The sequence below is a fragment of the Leopardus geoffroyi genome, chromosome A1 (assembly GCF_018350155.1).
Source record: "Leopardus geoffroyi isolate Oge1 chromosome A1, O.geoffroyi_Oge1_pat1.0, whole genome shotgun sequence".
Classification (NCBI taxonomy): domain Eukaryota; kingdom Metazoa; phylum Chordata; class Mammalia; order Carnivora; family Felidae; genus Leopardus; species Leopardus geoffroyi.
The window spans coordinates 230,572,223-230,590,318 of record NC_059326.1 but is presented as its reverse complement, the minus strand read 5'-3'; the positions used below and the strand labels follow the sequence as shown (position 1 = coordinate 230,590,318).

The 18,096-nt window shown below is 42.1% G+C and overlaps 1 protein-coding gene across 5 annotated transcripts in view; it reads right to left on the bottom strand.

Moving 5' to 3' along the window:
• Positions 1-18,096, bottom strand: part of CTNND2 (catenin delta 2) — a 942,188-nt gene that overhangs the window by 347,073 nt on the left and 577,019 nt on the right. For 3 of the 5 annotated variants that reach the window (XM_045441900.1, XM_045441919.1, XM_045441937.1), the window contains one exon: positions 15,588-15,909. In XM_045441900.1, the coding sequence (XP_045297856.1) occupies positions 15,588-15,909 (322 nt within the window). The remainder of the gene's footprint in view (positions 1-15,587; positions 15,910-18,096) is intronic. The other 2 variants (XM_045441910.1, XM_045441928.1) reach the window with 1 other exon arrangement.

Genomic DNA, 18,096 nt, shown 5'->3' with positions numbered 1-18,096 from the left:
CTCATATAATCCGTTTCTAAAGGCAATTTTAATAAAAATGTAGCAGATAGTTTTCATTTAAATTTGATTTAGTTTTAAGCTTATATGATGTTAAACGAGATAATTCTTGCTTATTTCCTAGTTAATGTTCCCATATCATCTCCTATCCAAAAGTTTCCAGCATCCAGAATGGCTGGCTGTTGGTACTCAATGAATATTTGTTGAATGGAAAAATAAATAAACTATTTAAAACTGACCACCATAAGGCACTATTTCTCAACTAATATGAACAATTTTTTTTTCTGTAGAATAATATTGTGTCAGCTAATTGAAAAAGTTACTTCACATTCATTATTTTAACTAGTCTTATAGCTCATATATTAGGTAATATATTGCTTATTTTTATTTAATCATAAGAAAATGTGGGCAAGAGATTAAATACCTTACTTAGGTAACATATTTGGCAAGCGATAAATGGGACAGGATGCTGTGTGTGCATCTCCCTTAAAAATGGGCTTGAGAGCCCATAAAGCAGCAGAAGGCACTGTTTTGGAAGCAATCATGGAGACTTTTTTTTTTTTTGAATGTTAACTTATTTCTTTTGAGAGAGAGTATGCGAAAGGGAGGAGGGCAGAGAGAGAGAGAGAGAGAGAGAGAGGATCTAAAGCAGGCTCCGTGCTGACAGTACAGAGCCCAACACAGGACTCAAACCCACGAACCGTGAGATGACCTGAGCCAAAGTCGGACGCTTAACCGACTGAGCCACCCAGGTGCCCCCTGGAGCCACTTCTACTCAGTCGTCCTCCCTGGGGCCCCATCAGGTGCAACTCCAAATGGCCTTAGTTTCTATATGTCAGAAGTAGGGCTGGACCGCCTTTAGCTGGTTCTTTCCTTTTTTCCTTTCTTGGTTCTTTATATTGTGGTCAAGTATACATGACTTGTAATTTTACCATTCCAACCATTTTCAGTGTACCGTTTAGTGGCATTAGGTCCTTTCACACCTGCTGTGAAACCACCACCACCGTCCACGTCTTTTATTATCCCAAACTGAAACTCTGTACTCATTCAACATTAACTTGACTCTTCCTCCTCCTCCAAGCCCCTGGTAATCATCATTCTAATTTCTGTCTCTATTATTTTGACTACTTGGAGTACCTCCAATAAGTGGAATTACATAGCATTTGTCAGTTTATGACTGGCTGACTTCATCCAGCACAATGTTTTCAAGGTTCTTCTACATTGTAGCATGGGACAGGATTTCTGTTTTTCTTTTAAGCCTGTGGAATATTCTGTTGCACGTAAACACTTCATTTTGTTTATCCGTTCATTGGTCGACGGATGTTGGGGTTGTTTCTACTTTTTTGGCTTTTTTCTTTTACACAAGAAAGGAGGAGGGGGGTGTTCACAGGAGATACTGGGAGAAAAACCGATAACTTCAGTGAGATGACCAGTCAGATCAGGCATAACAAATCATCCCACGACTCAGTGGCCGACAACAAGAATCATTTATTGTCTTGCTGTTTCTTAGTCAGGAACTCAAGACAGGGAACAGTGGGGGTGATCTGTCCCTGCTGCACAATGTCTGGGATCTAAGCAGGAAGGTTCAAAGGCATGACGGGCCCTGGTGGGTCTGCTTGGAAGGTGTCTCACTCACATGGCGGGCAGAGTGGTTCCCTACCCGCAGAAGTCATACACTGACACTCGCACGCTATTCTGCTGGTCACAGGCCAGCTCTGAGTCAGTGTGGGAGGGGACCACACAAAGGGGTGAGCTCCAGGAGATGCGGTGACTGGGCAATGACGCCACAGACACCACCGTTAATTCCACAGAGTGTACCAGCCACACGGAGATTTTTCAGTAACGATTAAGATGCGAGAATATTATTGCCGCTTTGAAATACTTGCAAACATTCAGAAGAAATATCATAATACTAGTCATTCATTTATTCAGTAAATATCTTTAAAATAGTACATACAGGCAAAGTAAGGTAAAAACTCAGGATTTCTCATTTACATTCAACGGGACATATGTGAGTATTTGAAGCTAATTTTACATAACTCACATATTCAGAGAAGTGATTTCCTTCATTGTGGCTTCTAAGCCACTGATTTTCAAGCATCTCTTTGCAAGCCAACTTTGCTTTTTTCATACGGTCCCTTTCATTCAATTGAAAACACTGTCCTATATTCTAAGGTTATTCCATGTTAGCTTTTCCTGTGTAGTAAGCGGTGGTTGGAGGATATTACAGAATAAAAGACTGGGCACCTTCTGGCGGCACCCCAATATGAATTCCAAAACTGTGGGGAATTTACTGTGCCAGGTTTCAGAGTCTACGGGAAATACCTGGGGTCTCACTGCGGCCTCCTTCAGAATAGAGCGGCTGACGGTGGGCGGGGTCCCTCGCTTTAGGGGCTTCTCTGCAAATGGTCCAGATATCAAACAGAGTTTTCTTGGTGTAGTGGGTTCATCTCTGAAGAGGACCCCACAACCGATGGCCCATGGGCCAAGTTTTAGTATGAAATTCTAAGAGAGGATACACGTTTCATCTCACTCAACGAGAGGCATTTTAGCACATAAAACATTCTGTAGGGCAAGAGGCTTTCCTTCTAAATTTCCCACTCCATATGTTTCTCCTCCTCCTTCCCTTCCTGTTCTTTCTCCTCCTTCTTCTCCTACTCTTCGTAATACAATGATTTGGACTCTAGACCACGCGTGGTTCAGCAGTCCAGTTAAGACAGCTGAATGTGGTTTTCAGTAGATGAAAGAATTTAGGTTACTGGATTTGTCAAACCGTAATTTATCATGGCAATGGAAATTTCAGTTCAAAATGTATAGTATTTCTTACTATCAAATGCTAATTTTATCTCCATAGATGTCAGTGCCTCCAAATTAATGAGCACTATTAGCTGCAAAATACCTCAAGAAGCAACAAAAATTAATTCCCATTAGTTACAAACTGACAGGCAACTACCACCTTCCTTGTAGGACAATGAAAGTTTTGAAAGCTCCCCTTTTGGCCTCAACCAAATGTTTAAAGTCAGATGGTGAAGAAAGGCGACTTACGACATCGTGAGAAATATTAAAGCTGGGTTTGTACATGAAATCACAAAGGAGATTTCAGATTTTGATTGCAGGGGAATCTACACAGAAGGCTCTGAGGATTAGTTAATTGAGATATGCTTATAATGCAATAGGCCTTGAATAGTTCCACAGTAGAAGTCGAAGATAAAGAAAGGAAGTTCTTTTAAATTAAGAACTAGTCAAGTTCTCTGAGAAGGATAGCGTACTTTAAAATGGCACGTAATTGCAAAAGGTTGAGTGGAACCATGTGGATGCCTATTAAATGCGTCAACAAACAACCAGAATGTGTTTTTCAATGTTCTGATAGCTACTGTGAAGGACCCATATTTCTGCAGGGGAAACAAATCTTGAGTTTCTCTGGTTTTGTGAATTTCTATTTTTCATTTTTAACACTCTATCAACATTGATTTAAAGAACGGATTATTTTTAGAATGACTTAAAAAAAAGTGGAAAAACAAAATAAAAGCAAAGCATGGTGTGAGAGAGCAGGCTGGCAGATAAGTAGACAAGGAGGAAAATCAGTACCTTGTTACTGTGTCTTTTTGTCACGTGAATAATATTGTGCTTTTGTAAGTTTTGCAAAGTCGTATCTCCAGATAAATGTGTGCAGAGCCAATAAACAGATAACTTGTGTAAAAATATACACATGTATACACACACACACACATAAACTATGTCTGTTTGTATCTATATATATACACAAAATCTATATATGCAAAGACACATAATCTATGCAGCACACACACACGTATGCATGTATACTCCCATATATGTATGTGTATGTAGACACACACACACACACACACACACGCACAGATGCCAGTTTCATTAATACAATCAAGTCTGGGATTGTCAAGATCCCCCTGGAAAATGACAGTCCCTGAGGAATGACTGACCAACGTAGCTAATTCTGTCACCCTGAGTTTTCTTGGGTTCTCTTTCCTGGTGAGGGCTCCCCACCCACAGGAACCAACAATGGTGGGGGGATGTTGTCAGCACTTTTATGAGCTCATTCAATAATGGACCCATACAACATTCCTTTGATTCCCTTTGAAGCACAAAATCGTCTTTTGATTCCTTCAAACTCCCTCCAAGAACCCTAAACAGTATCAAGTGGGAAGTAAACAGGGAGTATTTGGACATGAAATAAAGGCAGTGCACCCAAATGGAGCATTTGGATCTTGGAGCTTCCTGTGGATCTACAGGTCTCAAATTCTCCATGAGATTTCAGGGAAAGGGGGCCCCTTACTTTTGGTTCTCAACTTGTTTCCAAGGGGCACCATTTTTTAAAAAAAAATTTTAATGTTTATTTTTGAGAGTGAGACAGGGTGTGAGTGGGGAAGGGACAGAGAGAGAAAGGGAGACACAGAATCCGAAGCAAGCTCCAGGCTCTGAGCTGTCAGCACAGAGCCCGAGGCGGGGCTCGAACCCACGAACTGAGAGATCATGCCCTGAGCAGAAGTCAGACCCTTAACCAACTGAGCCACCCAGGCGCCCCCAAGGGGCATCATTTTTAATATTTACATCCCTTTTGTGCTCTGAAATAGTCTGATAAGTTCTTTCACACTAAAGATGAAGAGATTGACTTCCTCCGTCTCGTTTGTAGCTTCCTGTCTCAGAGCTCTGTTTATCCTCAGTGATGGGTACGAGGCATGACTTCACCTGCAAGATCCTATACTTTTCAGTATGAAAACATCTAAATCCAACAGGTAAGACACACATCACACACATGAATCTGATTATCAGTGAAAAAACAGAGAATAACTGAGAAGCAGGAAGGAACGTAAGTTACTAGTTAAAGTAACACATTCAAAGCATAAGAGTAACCCTGAAAAATAATTGTTTGTTTTACTCAGGAAGTCAATATGCCATTCCTTCGAACGACCAATTACTTTTATTTTCATTATGAGTTATCACTGTACTTACCATTGTTGGGGGCCCTAAATTAAGACTGAAATGCTTGACATTCCACAGAGTTTTGACTTCTAGGGATTGAAGGTACCCTGATGCTGGAAGGTGTCACTGGAGTTAGTCTCTCCCATTATTTGGGAAAGATTTCATGATAATTTAATTATTGAATAGAACCTCTCAGTTGTTTTGAATTGGGGGAAAGACAAAAATCTCGATTTCTGGGACACAGAGTGCAGCCGGCTTTAGGCAGAAGGTTAAAGGAAAGTTCCGGGAAGAGTGTATACACTCAATTTACACTGTTAAATCATTAGACATACAAGTAGAGTGACCGAAGATGAATGTTCTTGGCCGCCTGGTGGAACCAAACTGCAGACCATCACAGCCAGCTCTGGAGAGACTGGGCAGGGGGCAGGAAACTTTACAGACAAGAGGGCGTGTGTCGGCTCTACCTAACCTGGATTTGGCTTTTTGACCTAAATGAGGTGGGGATGTCCAGAATGCATGTAGCCTGCTTGAGACAGATGGGTTCCTCAGACTCATCCACACACCTGGAGGTCTGGCTAGTCTGTGGGGCCTGCAAGGCGTGAGCTCTTGGAGCGGGTGTGGACTGCACGCTCCCCTTCAAACTTGGGGCAGCGTCTGGTTTAGTCAGAGCCCGTGGACTGAAGGCAAAGAAGAGGTCGGTTCTCAAGAGAAAAGTCTGTTTGCCAGCAAAGCACAACACGGAGACTTCCAGCACAAGTGACGGAGTGGCCGTTAACCATGAGCTCATTAGTACCCTGCGCGTAGTTGCTTGTCAGTCGTGACTCCGTGTCATGGCTCTTTACCGTGGAATGTCGTGGCGCTCCCTGGCCTGAGTCTGCTTTGGTATCAATGAGGTGGGGGTGTCGTATTAGAAATGAGTTGCTGTTTTTAAAGTGCACTTGTTTACTCTTTACGAGTGATTTTTAAGACAGGAGGCAAAACGAGTATCCTTGGCTGTGGGAAAAATCAATACTGGCACAGGCAAGTACTGTGTGAGAACACTGCTTTCCTTTAAACCGATAAAAGGAATTCCGGAAAGGAGGCTTTTGTAAAACAAACCAAAAAAAAAAAAAAATCCTTTTGCAGTGAAGTCTTCCCTTCCATCTTGCACTTCTGTTTCTCCTGCCACGAGGGCTGGGCTCTCAATTACCCCACCTCCTCGCACTGGGCTCCCCAGATCCCCTCCCACACTGGCCTCCCAGCTCCTGGGCTCTCGGTCCTTCCAACTAGACAGCTCTGGCCTCTCTGCCTTCACCCATGTTTCCCATGGCTCTGACTCCATCCCAGGGGGTGTCTTGATGGCGGGGGGAGGGGGGGCGTAGGGGGGAGGGGACTGGTGGCTGCAGTCCCAGGGGGTGGGACAGCAGTCCTGACACAGCCTATGATGGGCCTTTCACCGTGCAAGGAAATATCCCAAAGATGTCAGAGTCTTAACAACTCTCATCTCACAACTTTATGAGGAAGATGATGATACCATCACTGTTTCGCGTACACGGATGCTAAGGGCAGAGCGTCACTTCCAGGATCGGGATTGGCTGCGAATCCCTTTCCCCAGGTGACCCCCTCCACTCTCCCATTTGAGGTGAGTCTACACTGCAGGGCTGTGCAAGATCATCCGTTGGGCTGAGAAGGGAGAACACTGGAATTTCTACTCAATTATTTAATGAAACAAAATAAAGGAATGAATAACTATCATATTTACTCTATGGATTGGTCCACTCACTGGTTCTCCCAGTCAGATGATGGTGCATGTTTGTTGCAAGCTACCCATGGCAGAGCTATGACCCCCCTGCTTCTTCCAGCACCTCCCCCACGGCCCCTTGTTGCTGTCGGTGCGTTAGCCCATGTGAAGTTTTAGATCTTATCTAGCTTGAAACCAACCCTCACAATGTGAGCAAGGCAGCACTAATCATTCAAGCACGCCCAAAGGCCAAGAACAGAGCTGAGTTCACCCATCTCTCTCCAGCCGGAGCAAAGACTGCCAGCCATGTGAACCAGTAACAACAGGTCTGTGCTCAGACCTTACATGTTCAACCAGGTCACTCTTCCTGAAGAAATGTCTTCATAATTAAAAATACAAACCGATCTAAAAACTTTCAATTTTGTTGTTTTATCTTTAACAAACCCTATCTCAAGTCCTATCTTCGGTGTACAACTATTTTCTTTTTTATTAAATTTTTAAAACATGTTTATTTATTTATTTTTTGGGGGGGGGGAAGGGGCAGAGAGAGGGAGACAGAGGCTCCAAAGCAGGCTCTGTGCTGTCAGCAGAGAGCCCGATGCAGGACTTGAACCCATGAACCGTGAGACCATGACCCGAGCTTCAGTCAGACGTTTAACCCACTGGGCCACCCAGGAACCCTGTGTACAATTATTTCATAGTGTAAATAGTGTAAATGTACACTAAGGCTTGTGTGGTTGGCTGAAGAGTGTCCTCCCAGGGTTCACATCCATTCGGAAGCTCAGAACGTGACTTTATCTGAGAACAGGGTTTGGCAGATGTAATTAAAGTGAGGCCACACTGGGTTGGTGTGGGCCCTAAATACAATGACTGGTGTGTCCTTATAGGAGGAGGAGAGGGGGCTGGGAGAGAGAGAAGCTCGCAAGTGAAGCCTGGGGCAGAGGCAGGAGGGATGCTGCCACAATCCACGGAACGGCCGGGGCCACAAGAAGCTGGATCCTCCCCTGGAGCCTGAGAGGGAACGTGGCCCTGCACCAACCCCTTGATTTTGGACTTCCGGCCTCCAGAACTGTGACAGAGTGAATCCTGTTGGTGTAAGCTACTCAGTTTGTGGTACGGTGTTATGGCAGCCACGGGACAGTAATACGTTATATCTATACTTCACAAGAAACAGATCCTCATATGGGGTATAAGCGAACATTCCCTTCTGTATTACTAGTTAAAGTAATACATTTAGAGCCTAAGAAGAACACTGAAAATACAGTGAAAACACGGCAAAAAACACTCAGTTGCTCTTCTCTGCTTCTCTGATCATGTCTGTCTTGTTCACACAGGGCCCCGCAGTCACGTTCTCTCTCACATAACTTTGAAAGCTCCTCGAAAAATGAAGCTGTTTTCGTGCTGTCATCACACCCACAGAGCTCACCCTAGAATATTCCACCGGGAAGCCACATAGAACACAGGTGCCTTCAGACGGACCTGGAGGGAGGAGCCCAAAGACTGGGGAATACGTGCAAGGCTCTGCCTTTGGACCAGCTCTGGCCACTCCTGATCAAATCTCACTGAGGACACGCATGTGTGTCTTTCGTGTTTCCAAGGGACACGGAGCAGTGTGTCCAGTAATTATGCTGGATGACAAAACTGGGATCCAGAGACTTCTGAAGCATTGGATACTGGAATGACTGCGAACAAGAAGTGAACTTGAAGCCCCTCATTTACGTGAAAGAGAAAATTAAAAATTCAAGGTAAGAATCATTAATTTATAGCCTTACAGAAGTCACATGTGGAAAGACTGCATTTTATTTGATTGTAACATTAATATTGGGATCAATATTCATAGTAGTTATGAACACGAGATAAGAATTTGGACAGGTATGGATCCAGTTTCTAGCGCTCTAGGCCTCAGTTTACCCATATGTAAAACGGGCACTACGAAGAGTTGTGCCATAGGGATTTAGGGGAGGATTAAATTAAATAATGCATATTTAAAAAGTTTAATGCTGTCGTATGATCAATTAGTCTTCAGCAAAGCAGGAAAGAAAAGGCAACAGGAAAAAGTTTCTTCGACAAATGGTGCTGGGAAAACTGGACAGCTACATGCAAAAGAAAGAAATTGGGCCACTTTCTTACACCATACACAAAAATCAATGCAAAATGGATGAAAGGTCTAAATTTGAGACCTGAAACCATAAAAATCCTAGAAGAGAATAAAAGCAGTAACTTCTATGACATCAGCCATGACAACTTCTTTCTAGGTAGGTCTCCTGAGGCAAGGGAAACAAAAGCAAAATTAAACTATTGGGACTACATCAAAATAAAAAAGGTTTCCCGCACAGTGAAGGAAACAATCAGCGAAAATAAAAGGCAACCTACTGCATTAGAGAAGATATTTGCAAACAGCATATCTGATAAAGGGTTAGTACCTGAAATCTATAAAGAACTTATAAAACTCAACCCCCTAAAACCGAATAATCCAATTATAAAATGGGCGGAAGACATGAACAGACGTTTCTCCAAAGAAGACATCCAGATGGTCAAAAGACACATGAAGAGATGTTCAACATCACTCACCATCAGGGAAAGACAAATGAAAACCATGAGATACCACCTCACATCTGTCAGAATGGCTAAAATGATCAACTCGGGAAACAACAGGTGTTGGCAAGGATGTGGAGAAAGGGAAACCATCTTGCATTGTTGGTGGGAATGCAAACTGGTGCAGCCACTCTGGAAAACAATATGGCAGTTCCTAAAAAGTTAAAAATAGAACTACCCTATGATCCAGTAATCACACTCCTAGGTATTTATCTAAAGGATACAAAAATACTAATTCAAAGGGATACATGCACCCTGATGTTTATTGCAGCATTATCTACGATAGCCAAATTATGGAAATAGCCCAAGTGTCCATCGATTAATGACTGGATAAAGAAGATGTGGTACATATATACCACGGAATATTACTCAGCCATGAAAAAGAATGAAATGTTTGCCTTTTGTGATGACACGGATAGAGCTAGAGAGCGTTATGCTTAGTGAGTAAGTCAGGGAAAGACAAATACCCTGTTAGTTCACTCATGTGTGGAACTTAAGGAACAAAACAAATGAGCAAAGGGCAAAAAGAGAGAGAGAGAAAGGCAAACCAAGAAACAGACTCTTAACTATAGAGAACAAAGTGTTGGCTCCCAGCGGGGAGGGGGTCAGGGGATGGGTGACACAGGTGATGGGGACGAAGGAGGGCACTTGCTGTGATGAGCACTGGGCAACGTAGGTAAGTGCTGAATCACTATATCGACACCCGAAACTAATTCTACAGTCTACGTGTTAACTGTACTGGAATTCAAATGAAAGCTTGAACAAGTAAATGGAAATAAGATAAAAATAAAATAAAAATCCCAAAAAAGTTTACCACCGAGTACAAAATATATTACTTCAATTCATTTTTTAAATTACCATCGTTATTGGGGCGCCTGGGTGGCGCAGTCGGTTAAGCGTCCGACTTCAGCCAGGTCACGATCTCGCGGTCCGCGAGTTCGAGCCCCGCGTCGGGCTCTGGGCTGATGGCTCAGAGCCTGGAGCCTGCTTCCAATTCTGTGTCTCCCTCTCTCTCTGCCTCTCCCCCGTTCATGCTCTGTCTCTCTCTGTCCCAAAAATAAATAAACGTTGAAAAAAAAATTTTTTTTAATTACCATCGTTATCATCATCACTGTCACAAACATTCTCATCTTACTCGCAAGAAAACCTACTGTGACCCCAGGTTGCCCGAAGGTAACGCTTGCTCCCTTCCCGCGCTTCTGGTGATGCAGGAGACGACCGGGAAGGACACTGCAGGGCTCCCAAAGGAGGGCCCTGGAAACCACGGCTCAGGGAAGGGACGCAGCCAGCACAGAGACAGGAGCCCCGGGCACTGGGGAGGTGGTGTAAGTGTCTTCGAGGGCTGGCCTTGGGAGGGAGGATAGGCATGATCTCATGTGATTTCAAAGGTCAGGAACAAGGTCAGGGGATGAACTTACAAGAGGTGCAGGTTTTGTATCACCATAAATTAGTTTATAGGCTTGAATTACTCGAAGAATTAATAAAATGCTTTCAGGAGATGGTGAGTGGCCCGTGGCTTAGAGGCATTCAAGTAGAGACTGAATGCCAACTGTTAGGCTTGCTTTTAGCCTAACTGAATAAGTGACTTCCAAATGCTCTTCACACTCGGACGGTCTGTAAATTGTGAGCGCTGTATTTTGCCGCAGTTAAATAAATGATTATTGAGCATCTGAAGTGAAAACCAAGCTCCCCAGAGATCCCCCCATCCAAGAGAACAGGACAATGAAGAATACCATGTAACTGTGCTCACGATAAACACTTCAGCCATGTCATGTAAGTTACGTAATAGTGTCTTAAACGTTACTAAAGAATTGAAAATTATTTTTCAAATCTTCACCTTTTAAAAAGCATTGTTGTAGTATATTTTGTTTCCTGAGTATTCATTCACTCACTGTCTGCCGTACATGTGGTTTTGTGGTGGGCAATGAAGAAACAGCCTTTGGAAAACATTCTTAACCTAGGTTTACCTGCTGATAAGATATTTATAAGCAGCATTATTAAATAATATTTGCTAATATAACATCCAATAGTAAAATAACTTTAATCGCTTCCTAAAATAGATAAAACATAGTAGAAATGCAGTAGGCAATTCCTTAGGATTCCTTAGAAAAATGAATATTTTTGTATTATTGTTCAAAAATTGTGGCTTGAAACAAAGGAACTCTATGGAATAGAAGTCTCATAGAACCAACTAGAAGGCAGGTGCAAATCTGGGCCCAAAGTCAGGATTAAAGATGTGCCATTGTATTTATTTCTGTTATGTTGAGAAACGAAAAGAAGACAGCGTTTAAGTTTAAACCAGGTTTATAATAAGTGAGATTCTTTTTTTTTTTAACGTTTATTTATTTTTGAGACGGAGAGAGACAGAGCATGAATGGGGGAGGGTCAGAGAGAGGGAGACACAGAATCTGAAACAGGCTCCAGGCTCTGAGCTATCAGCACAGAGCCCGACGCGGGGCTCGAACTCACAGACTGCGAGATCATAACCTGAGCTGAAGTCGGCCGCTTAACCGACTGCACCACCCAGGCGCCCCTAAGTGAGATTCTTTTAACATGTTTGAAAAATTGCTGGAGATTGTGCACATCACGAATTACAACATCTTGAAAAGGGATTCATCAACAAGATTAAAAGATGTTATTCCTACTACAACCTACACGCTAAGTTATGACAGGAAATGGCTAAGCCATAAGTTTCCTTTTATGGATAAGAACATGTATAGTACTTTTAGTACACACAGGTATGCCAGTCTTACGTTATGTTGTTCTAGTTATTTCATTAATCCGATTTTTAAAATAAGGATGCTATGACTTATCACTCCCAACATCACTAAAACCTCTTTCATATTATTTGATGTTAAGATTTATACTTGACCTATGTGTTTGAAAACAACAGTGTATAAAATTCAGAATTTGGAGGGCACTGAAAATACATTAGCCATGTTAACAATCCTTAAGAGATTCACACATGCAATTAAAAAATAAAAACTTCTTAGAAAACAAAAACATATGGATGTAAATTTTCTCAGGGGTTGCTGACTCTAAAAAGGAAATTCGATTTTATCATCTCTCTGTATAAAAAAGGTTTCTGTGCATTCTTTGTTGGAGTACATCACGGGGGCAGTCAAAAGTAAAAAGACCAAAGTTTTGCCTCCATATACAACGGAGCCAGCATGTGAGAAAAATGCAAGCCTTCGGAACCAATTTTTTGCATGCTGTGGTTCAGAGGAATTAAGAGCTGAGTCTCTGGTTTCAAGTCTAATGACTGAATTGGAGCTATCTTGATTTCAAAGTCTTATTTTAAGGTACACTATTTTCTGGAAAGCTTCTCACTGAATAATACTGAAACTCAGGAGCACATGGGTGGCTTAGTCCGTTAAGCGTCTGACCCTTGATTTTGGCTCAAGTCATGAACTCACTGGTTTGTGGAACAGAGCCCCACATAGGGCTCTGCTCTGACAGCATAGAACCAGCTTGGGGTCCTCTCTCTGTCTCTCTCTCTCTCACTCTGACCCTCCCCTACTTGTTCTTTCTCAGAAAATAAATATATGAATAATACTAAAACTCTTCCACAGAAAAATACCCTGGTCTGCAGTAAGATACATAAGGCAGGTATTAGAAAAGAAAAGAAAGCCAAAAAAATAAAAAAATAAAACAAAGACCACACATCCAGTTAGCAATCAGCAGAGCAAGGAGACCGATCTCAGGAATTTCTATCATTTCTTTCATCATTCCAAACTCCTACACCCAAACACCAGGTACTACCATTCAATCACCCTCTGAAAATAATCATAAGAGACGGGAGTATATTCTTTCTTTTTCCTTTTTTTATGAAAAAATTAAGATGTTCATGCCAACACGTGCTTCCGAGTCCTAAAAGTATGGATTCTAGCCCATGTACCCACCTGCCAGCAATGTGATCTGCAACGTCATTTAACACTCTAATTCTCCATTTATTCAAGGCACTAAACCTATCAGTTTCCTTCCACAAAGGAGAATTACATCAAAGATGTAACTAAAAGTGCTTTGAGAATTGTAACGTGCTATACACATGTTGGGAACAGCAGAGGCTTACATGGTCTGGTACTTTAATGATAAATAAAATGTTAAAAAAAATTCTCTTTAACAATGTATGTATAAAAGCTTGAAAAAAGTCTAAGGACCGAAAAGCTTTAAATCATGGGTCACAGTGCCAAAATAAACAATTCTGAACCCTGGAAGTTAAACCTATTAGTTCGAGTAAAATTCACCTGATAACAATCAAAATTTATTATTCAAAGGAAGATGCAAAAATCTCATCATAGGAGAATCATCGTAATTTGGACTTGAAGTTTAGATTTGAGACGTCTGTCAGTTAAATCTGAACACTGTGACATGTTCCCTTTTTTAAAGAAAATTCTACAAGAAAGGCATTACTGTATTGTAAGCTCTATCCATTTTTGGATGATGCCAGATTATTAGTTCCTTTTGTATTAACTAAGCCATGACAATCTAGTTCTGGTTCTGGATGTGGTTCTGTTCTGTTGTATATCTGAGCTGAGGAAGTGGAATGCTTTTTTTTCTTTTTTTTTTTCAGATTTAACGCATAGTTAAGGGCTAACGACTGGCATTCTTGAAAGTAACGGCGAATTTGTAATTCATATGACACAATGGCTTACACATAAATTTTACACATACACAAAATTAATAGCCGATACTGTCTTATTTATGATTAACACTGCTTATTGGTGTTTCCCTTTTTTGGTTTATAGTGGGCACGCAGTAAATATTGGTGACACAATCCATAACTTAAAAAGGTAAGAGAGCCATGGCAATACACTGAAAGAAGAAAAAAAAAGGTCGTAAAAATGACAGTAATAAAAAATAGAAAGGATACACCATTTAATAAAATCAAATGCATTTAATATACAGCATAAAATAAAGAGGCTAGGCTGTGGCTAGAGAAACAAGTACATTTGGTTTCTTGCTAAGCCAACTTTTCCTAATATGAAAATTTAAAACCTTTCCACTGGAGATAAAATGTTTACCCTCATTTAAATATATGGTGCTAAATAAAGCAATGCCAATTCAATGATGTATTTTTCTATTTACCGTTTCCTAAGAGTTTACTACTCTTCTATTTCTGTATGTTTTCAGTAGCATGGCAAGAGCAAACACTTAAGAGAGTGCTGAGGTGTTATCTGAAGAACATATTACCCACGCCAGCGAAAGTACTTAAGGACTTGGGGCAGATTTCAGGACCTTTGAAACTGAAGATCTGGATAAGCAGACACTGTACGATGTAATGTCAGCATACTTCTTATTTCTAGTAGTTAACAGTGAGCATTTATTACAATTTATTTTTATCACGGAGCCTCCATCAAATATAATATTCAACATGGACCCTCAAAGCCAGTCTGAATTGTGCTAAAGGAGCTGTCTCAAAAAATACTATGAAATGGTCCCATTATTCCTTTTATGTTTGTGGAAGCGATTTCTTTTCCACAAAAGAATCTATGGAACTCCTCAATACAGTACATATGCACTTGTGTGCTCTATCAGAGAAAAATTCCTTGAGACGAATTTTAAGTACACTTACCAGAGCCAAGTGATATGCCCTGCTATAAAGAAATACCAGAAATCTGACATATCTATAGTATTCACAGATGCAGATATATATTTATGGGACTCTATCAGCATAAATCAAATGGCTATGAATAAAACATCACTAAACCAATTCTAAACTTCAGAAGTAGAGCACCACTAAATATCTCACCACTGCTGGAAAAAAGGAAGCAAAAAAGAAACACCACTCAGGAATAAGAATTTCTCTGATATTACACCCAAGTTTTTATCGACGCCCAAACAATGCCAACCTAATGTTTATTTTTGGACACAGAAAAATAAAGGTAATTGGATTTTCTAAATTTTCAATTCTGGGTATAACCCAGAAGGCATGAATACAGAAATATGGGTACGCAGTGACCAAACATGGTTCCACTGAGACAAGAAGGCGCTTAGACTGGGATACCTGAAGTCGAACCACTGAATCCCCAACTCCTCAATTTCTGTTGCACGAAAGAGAGCTGTTTCATATCTTATTGGAGAGGTTATTATTTGCTGTTGAACCCCAAAAGACACTAGACAGAGACACATGATCAATACCCGTATTCCAAATCAAACGCAAGATTATAAAACCCAGCCCCAAGCCAACCCTTTCATACTCGGCCAGGAACACGAACGCGATGGTGGGACATGCATGGAACAATGTCTTAAGGACGCCTGCTTGGAAAACCTCTTTAGACATCGCGGTCGGGAAAAGAAAAGGATTTGTACCCACCTGGGATCTTTCTGAATGCTATCGATGGACGGGGACCTGGCCAAGGTGCCTTCGGGCGGGAGGGCGGGGCCGGATTTGCTGTACGGAGACTCCACAGAGGGACAGTACTGCAGCTGTCGGTAGGGGTCTGCGTAATTGGAGGCTGGGCCCGCGGCGTAGCTGGCCCTCTGGAAGGTGGCCGCGGCGGCGTTCTGCGGGCCATGCTGGCTGCCTGTGCGCTGCAAGGGGACGGAGTCGACACCGGGGGAAGATGGGGCTAGGACAGGAAAGTAGGGACAAAGCAAAAAATTGAGGACCTGCTCACAGAAACGGTTAACCAGGTCTAAGGCAGGGGGCGGGGGGAAATTACACACATAAGAAAAAATAAAGGGGGGGGGGGTTTGGAAGAATAAAAAAAATAATCTGTCATATTTGAACCAATACATTCAATGTCATCCACTAAAATGATCATTAGCATGCTATCTCCGAAATAAACCTTTCGGCGATGGGGGTGGGTGGGAAATGCATCAGTTGTGTGTTGATGGCTTCCCAATCCCCAAGAGAAGTTTTGTTCATCTCAAAGGAAAATAAAGTCTGTGTAGAACCCAAATGCAGAGGATGCATAGGGACCACTTATAAGGCATCATGGATGGGTAGTTCTTTATTGTTCAAGTTGAGAAAATTCAGGAAGTGTTCAGGTGTGTCACATTAATTTTATTAAGAGTATAAGGCAAACTTAGTAATGTCGTGAATTTTCCTGAATAAAAGAAAGAAACTGTGGGCCTGGGGGTGGGGAGGTAGAGTGGGGCAGGGCTCCTATTTCTTTTTTTTTTTTTTTTTTTTTAATTTTTTTTTTTTCAACGTTTATTTATTTTTGGGACAGAGAGAGACAGAGCATGAACGGGGGAGGGGCAGAGAGAGAGGGAGACACAGAATAGGAAACAGGCTCCAGGCTCTGAGCCATCAGCCCAGAGCCTGACGCGGGGCTCGAACTCACGGACCGCGAGATCGTGACCTGGCTGAAGTCGGACGCTTAACTGACTGCGCCACCCAGGCGCCCCAAGGGCTCCTATTTCCACAATTAGTCCTAGAGCAGTAAACACAGGACTGCTCTAGCTCCTGGAAAGCAATTCCCCAAAGATTTCCATATGCCTCTTCTTCAACTAAAGCTGTCACAGTAGCAAGTAAATTCGGGGAAGGGTAGGCAGGTGGGAGGAGGTGCCCAACTGCAACCCAGACAAAATAACGAGCCGACCTGGCTTTTCCAGAAGCACCTGCATCTTTTCGAAACGTCTACATTGTTCTGGGAAGAGTCTCCACCAGTTATTAATGTCAGTTTGACTAGTCCCAAACTGAATTTCAATTATGCTTCCTTCGTGGATTCTTGTCAGTCCATTGCATGGCATTGTTTTTATCTGGTTCTCAAAAATATTTGACGTCTAAGGTTTAATGACCAAATACAATGCAAACAGCATCTTTCACGTTAACAGAATGGGACCAGTCATTAACTGTTGCAACAGTTGTTAGCCATGATCAGCCGTAGACAGTACAATTTCTTGACTGGCATTGCAGATCAGAAGATATCCAAAAAACAGCCAGTGTCTGGATACAACCATTTGTATCCAGGAGTATCCAGGCTCTAAGGAGTAGGATTTCAATTATAAACGATACCCCTCAACTCTGACTACTGAGTGCTTATTAGTGGGTGACAGAGAGTTTATTTTGTCCTCTCTCGCATTACAGGACATATGCCAAATCAAACACCCAAAAAATTATGTCACACTGAGCAAATAATTATGAAAAGAAGTTAAGGAAATTGTGCCAAATGACAAAAAAGTTATAAAGTGAACTGGAGGAAAACATTCTAATGCTGAGAACTGAGTTTTAATTAAGAGTTCAGGGCTTCTCAGGGTGCCTGGGTGGCTCAGTCAGTTAAGCATCCTACTTCAGCTCAGGTCATGATCTCACAGTTCCTGGGTTCGAGCCTCGCATTGGGTCTGTGCTGACAACGTGGAGTGTGCTCGGAATTCTCTCTCCCTCTCGCTCTCTCCCCCCTCCCCATTTGTGCTCTCTTTCTCAAAGTAAATAAATAAACTTAAAAAAGAAACATTAAAAAAGAGTTCAGGGCTTCTCATTTCCAATGAATTATATAATATTTCATCTTACAATAATCAAATTAGGAGAACAGCCACTGAGGCATGGTGAAAAGTAGAAACACATTTAAGAAAAACTTCCTGGGGCGCCTGGGTGGCGCAGTTGGTTGGGCGTCCGACTTCAGCCAGGTCACGATCTCGCGGTCCGTGAGTTCGAGCCCCGCGTCGGGCTCTGGGCTGATGGCTCAGAGCCTGGAGCCTGTTTCCGATTCTGTGTCTCCCTCTCTCTCTGCCCCTCCCCCGTTCATGCTGTCTCTCTCTGTCCCAAAAATAAATAAACGTTGAAAAACTTCCTAAACAAAAATTGTATGTATACTCTGAGGAGCGGTCTTTGAAATGATGCAGACTGTCCTGATGGATTGTTTCAAAATGACCAG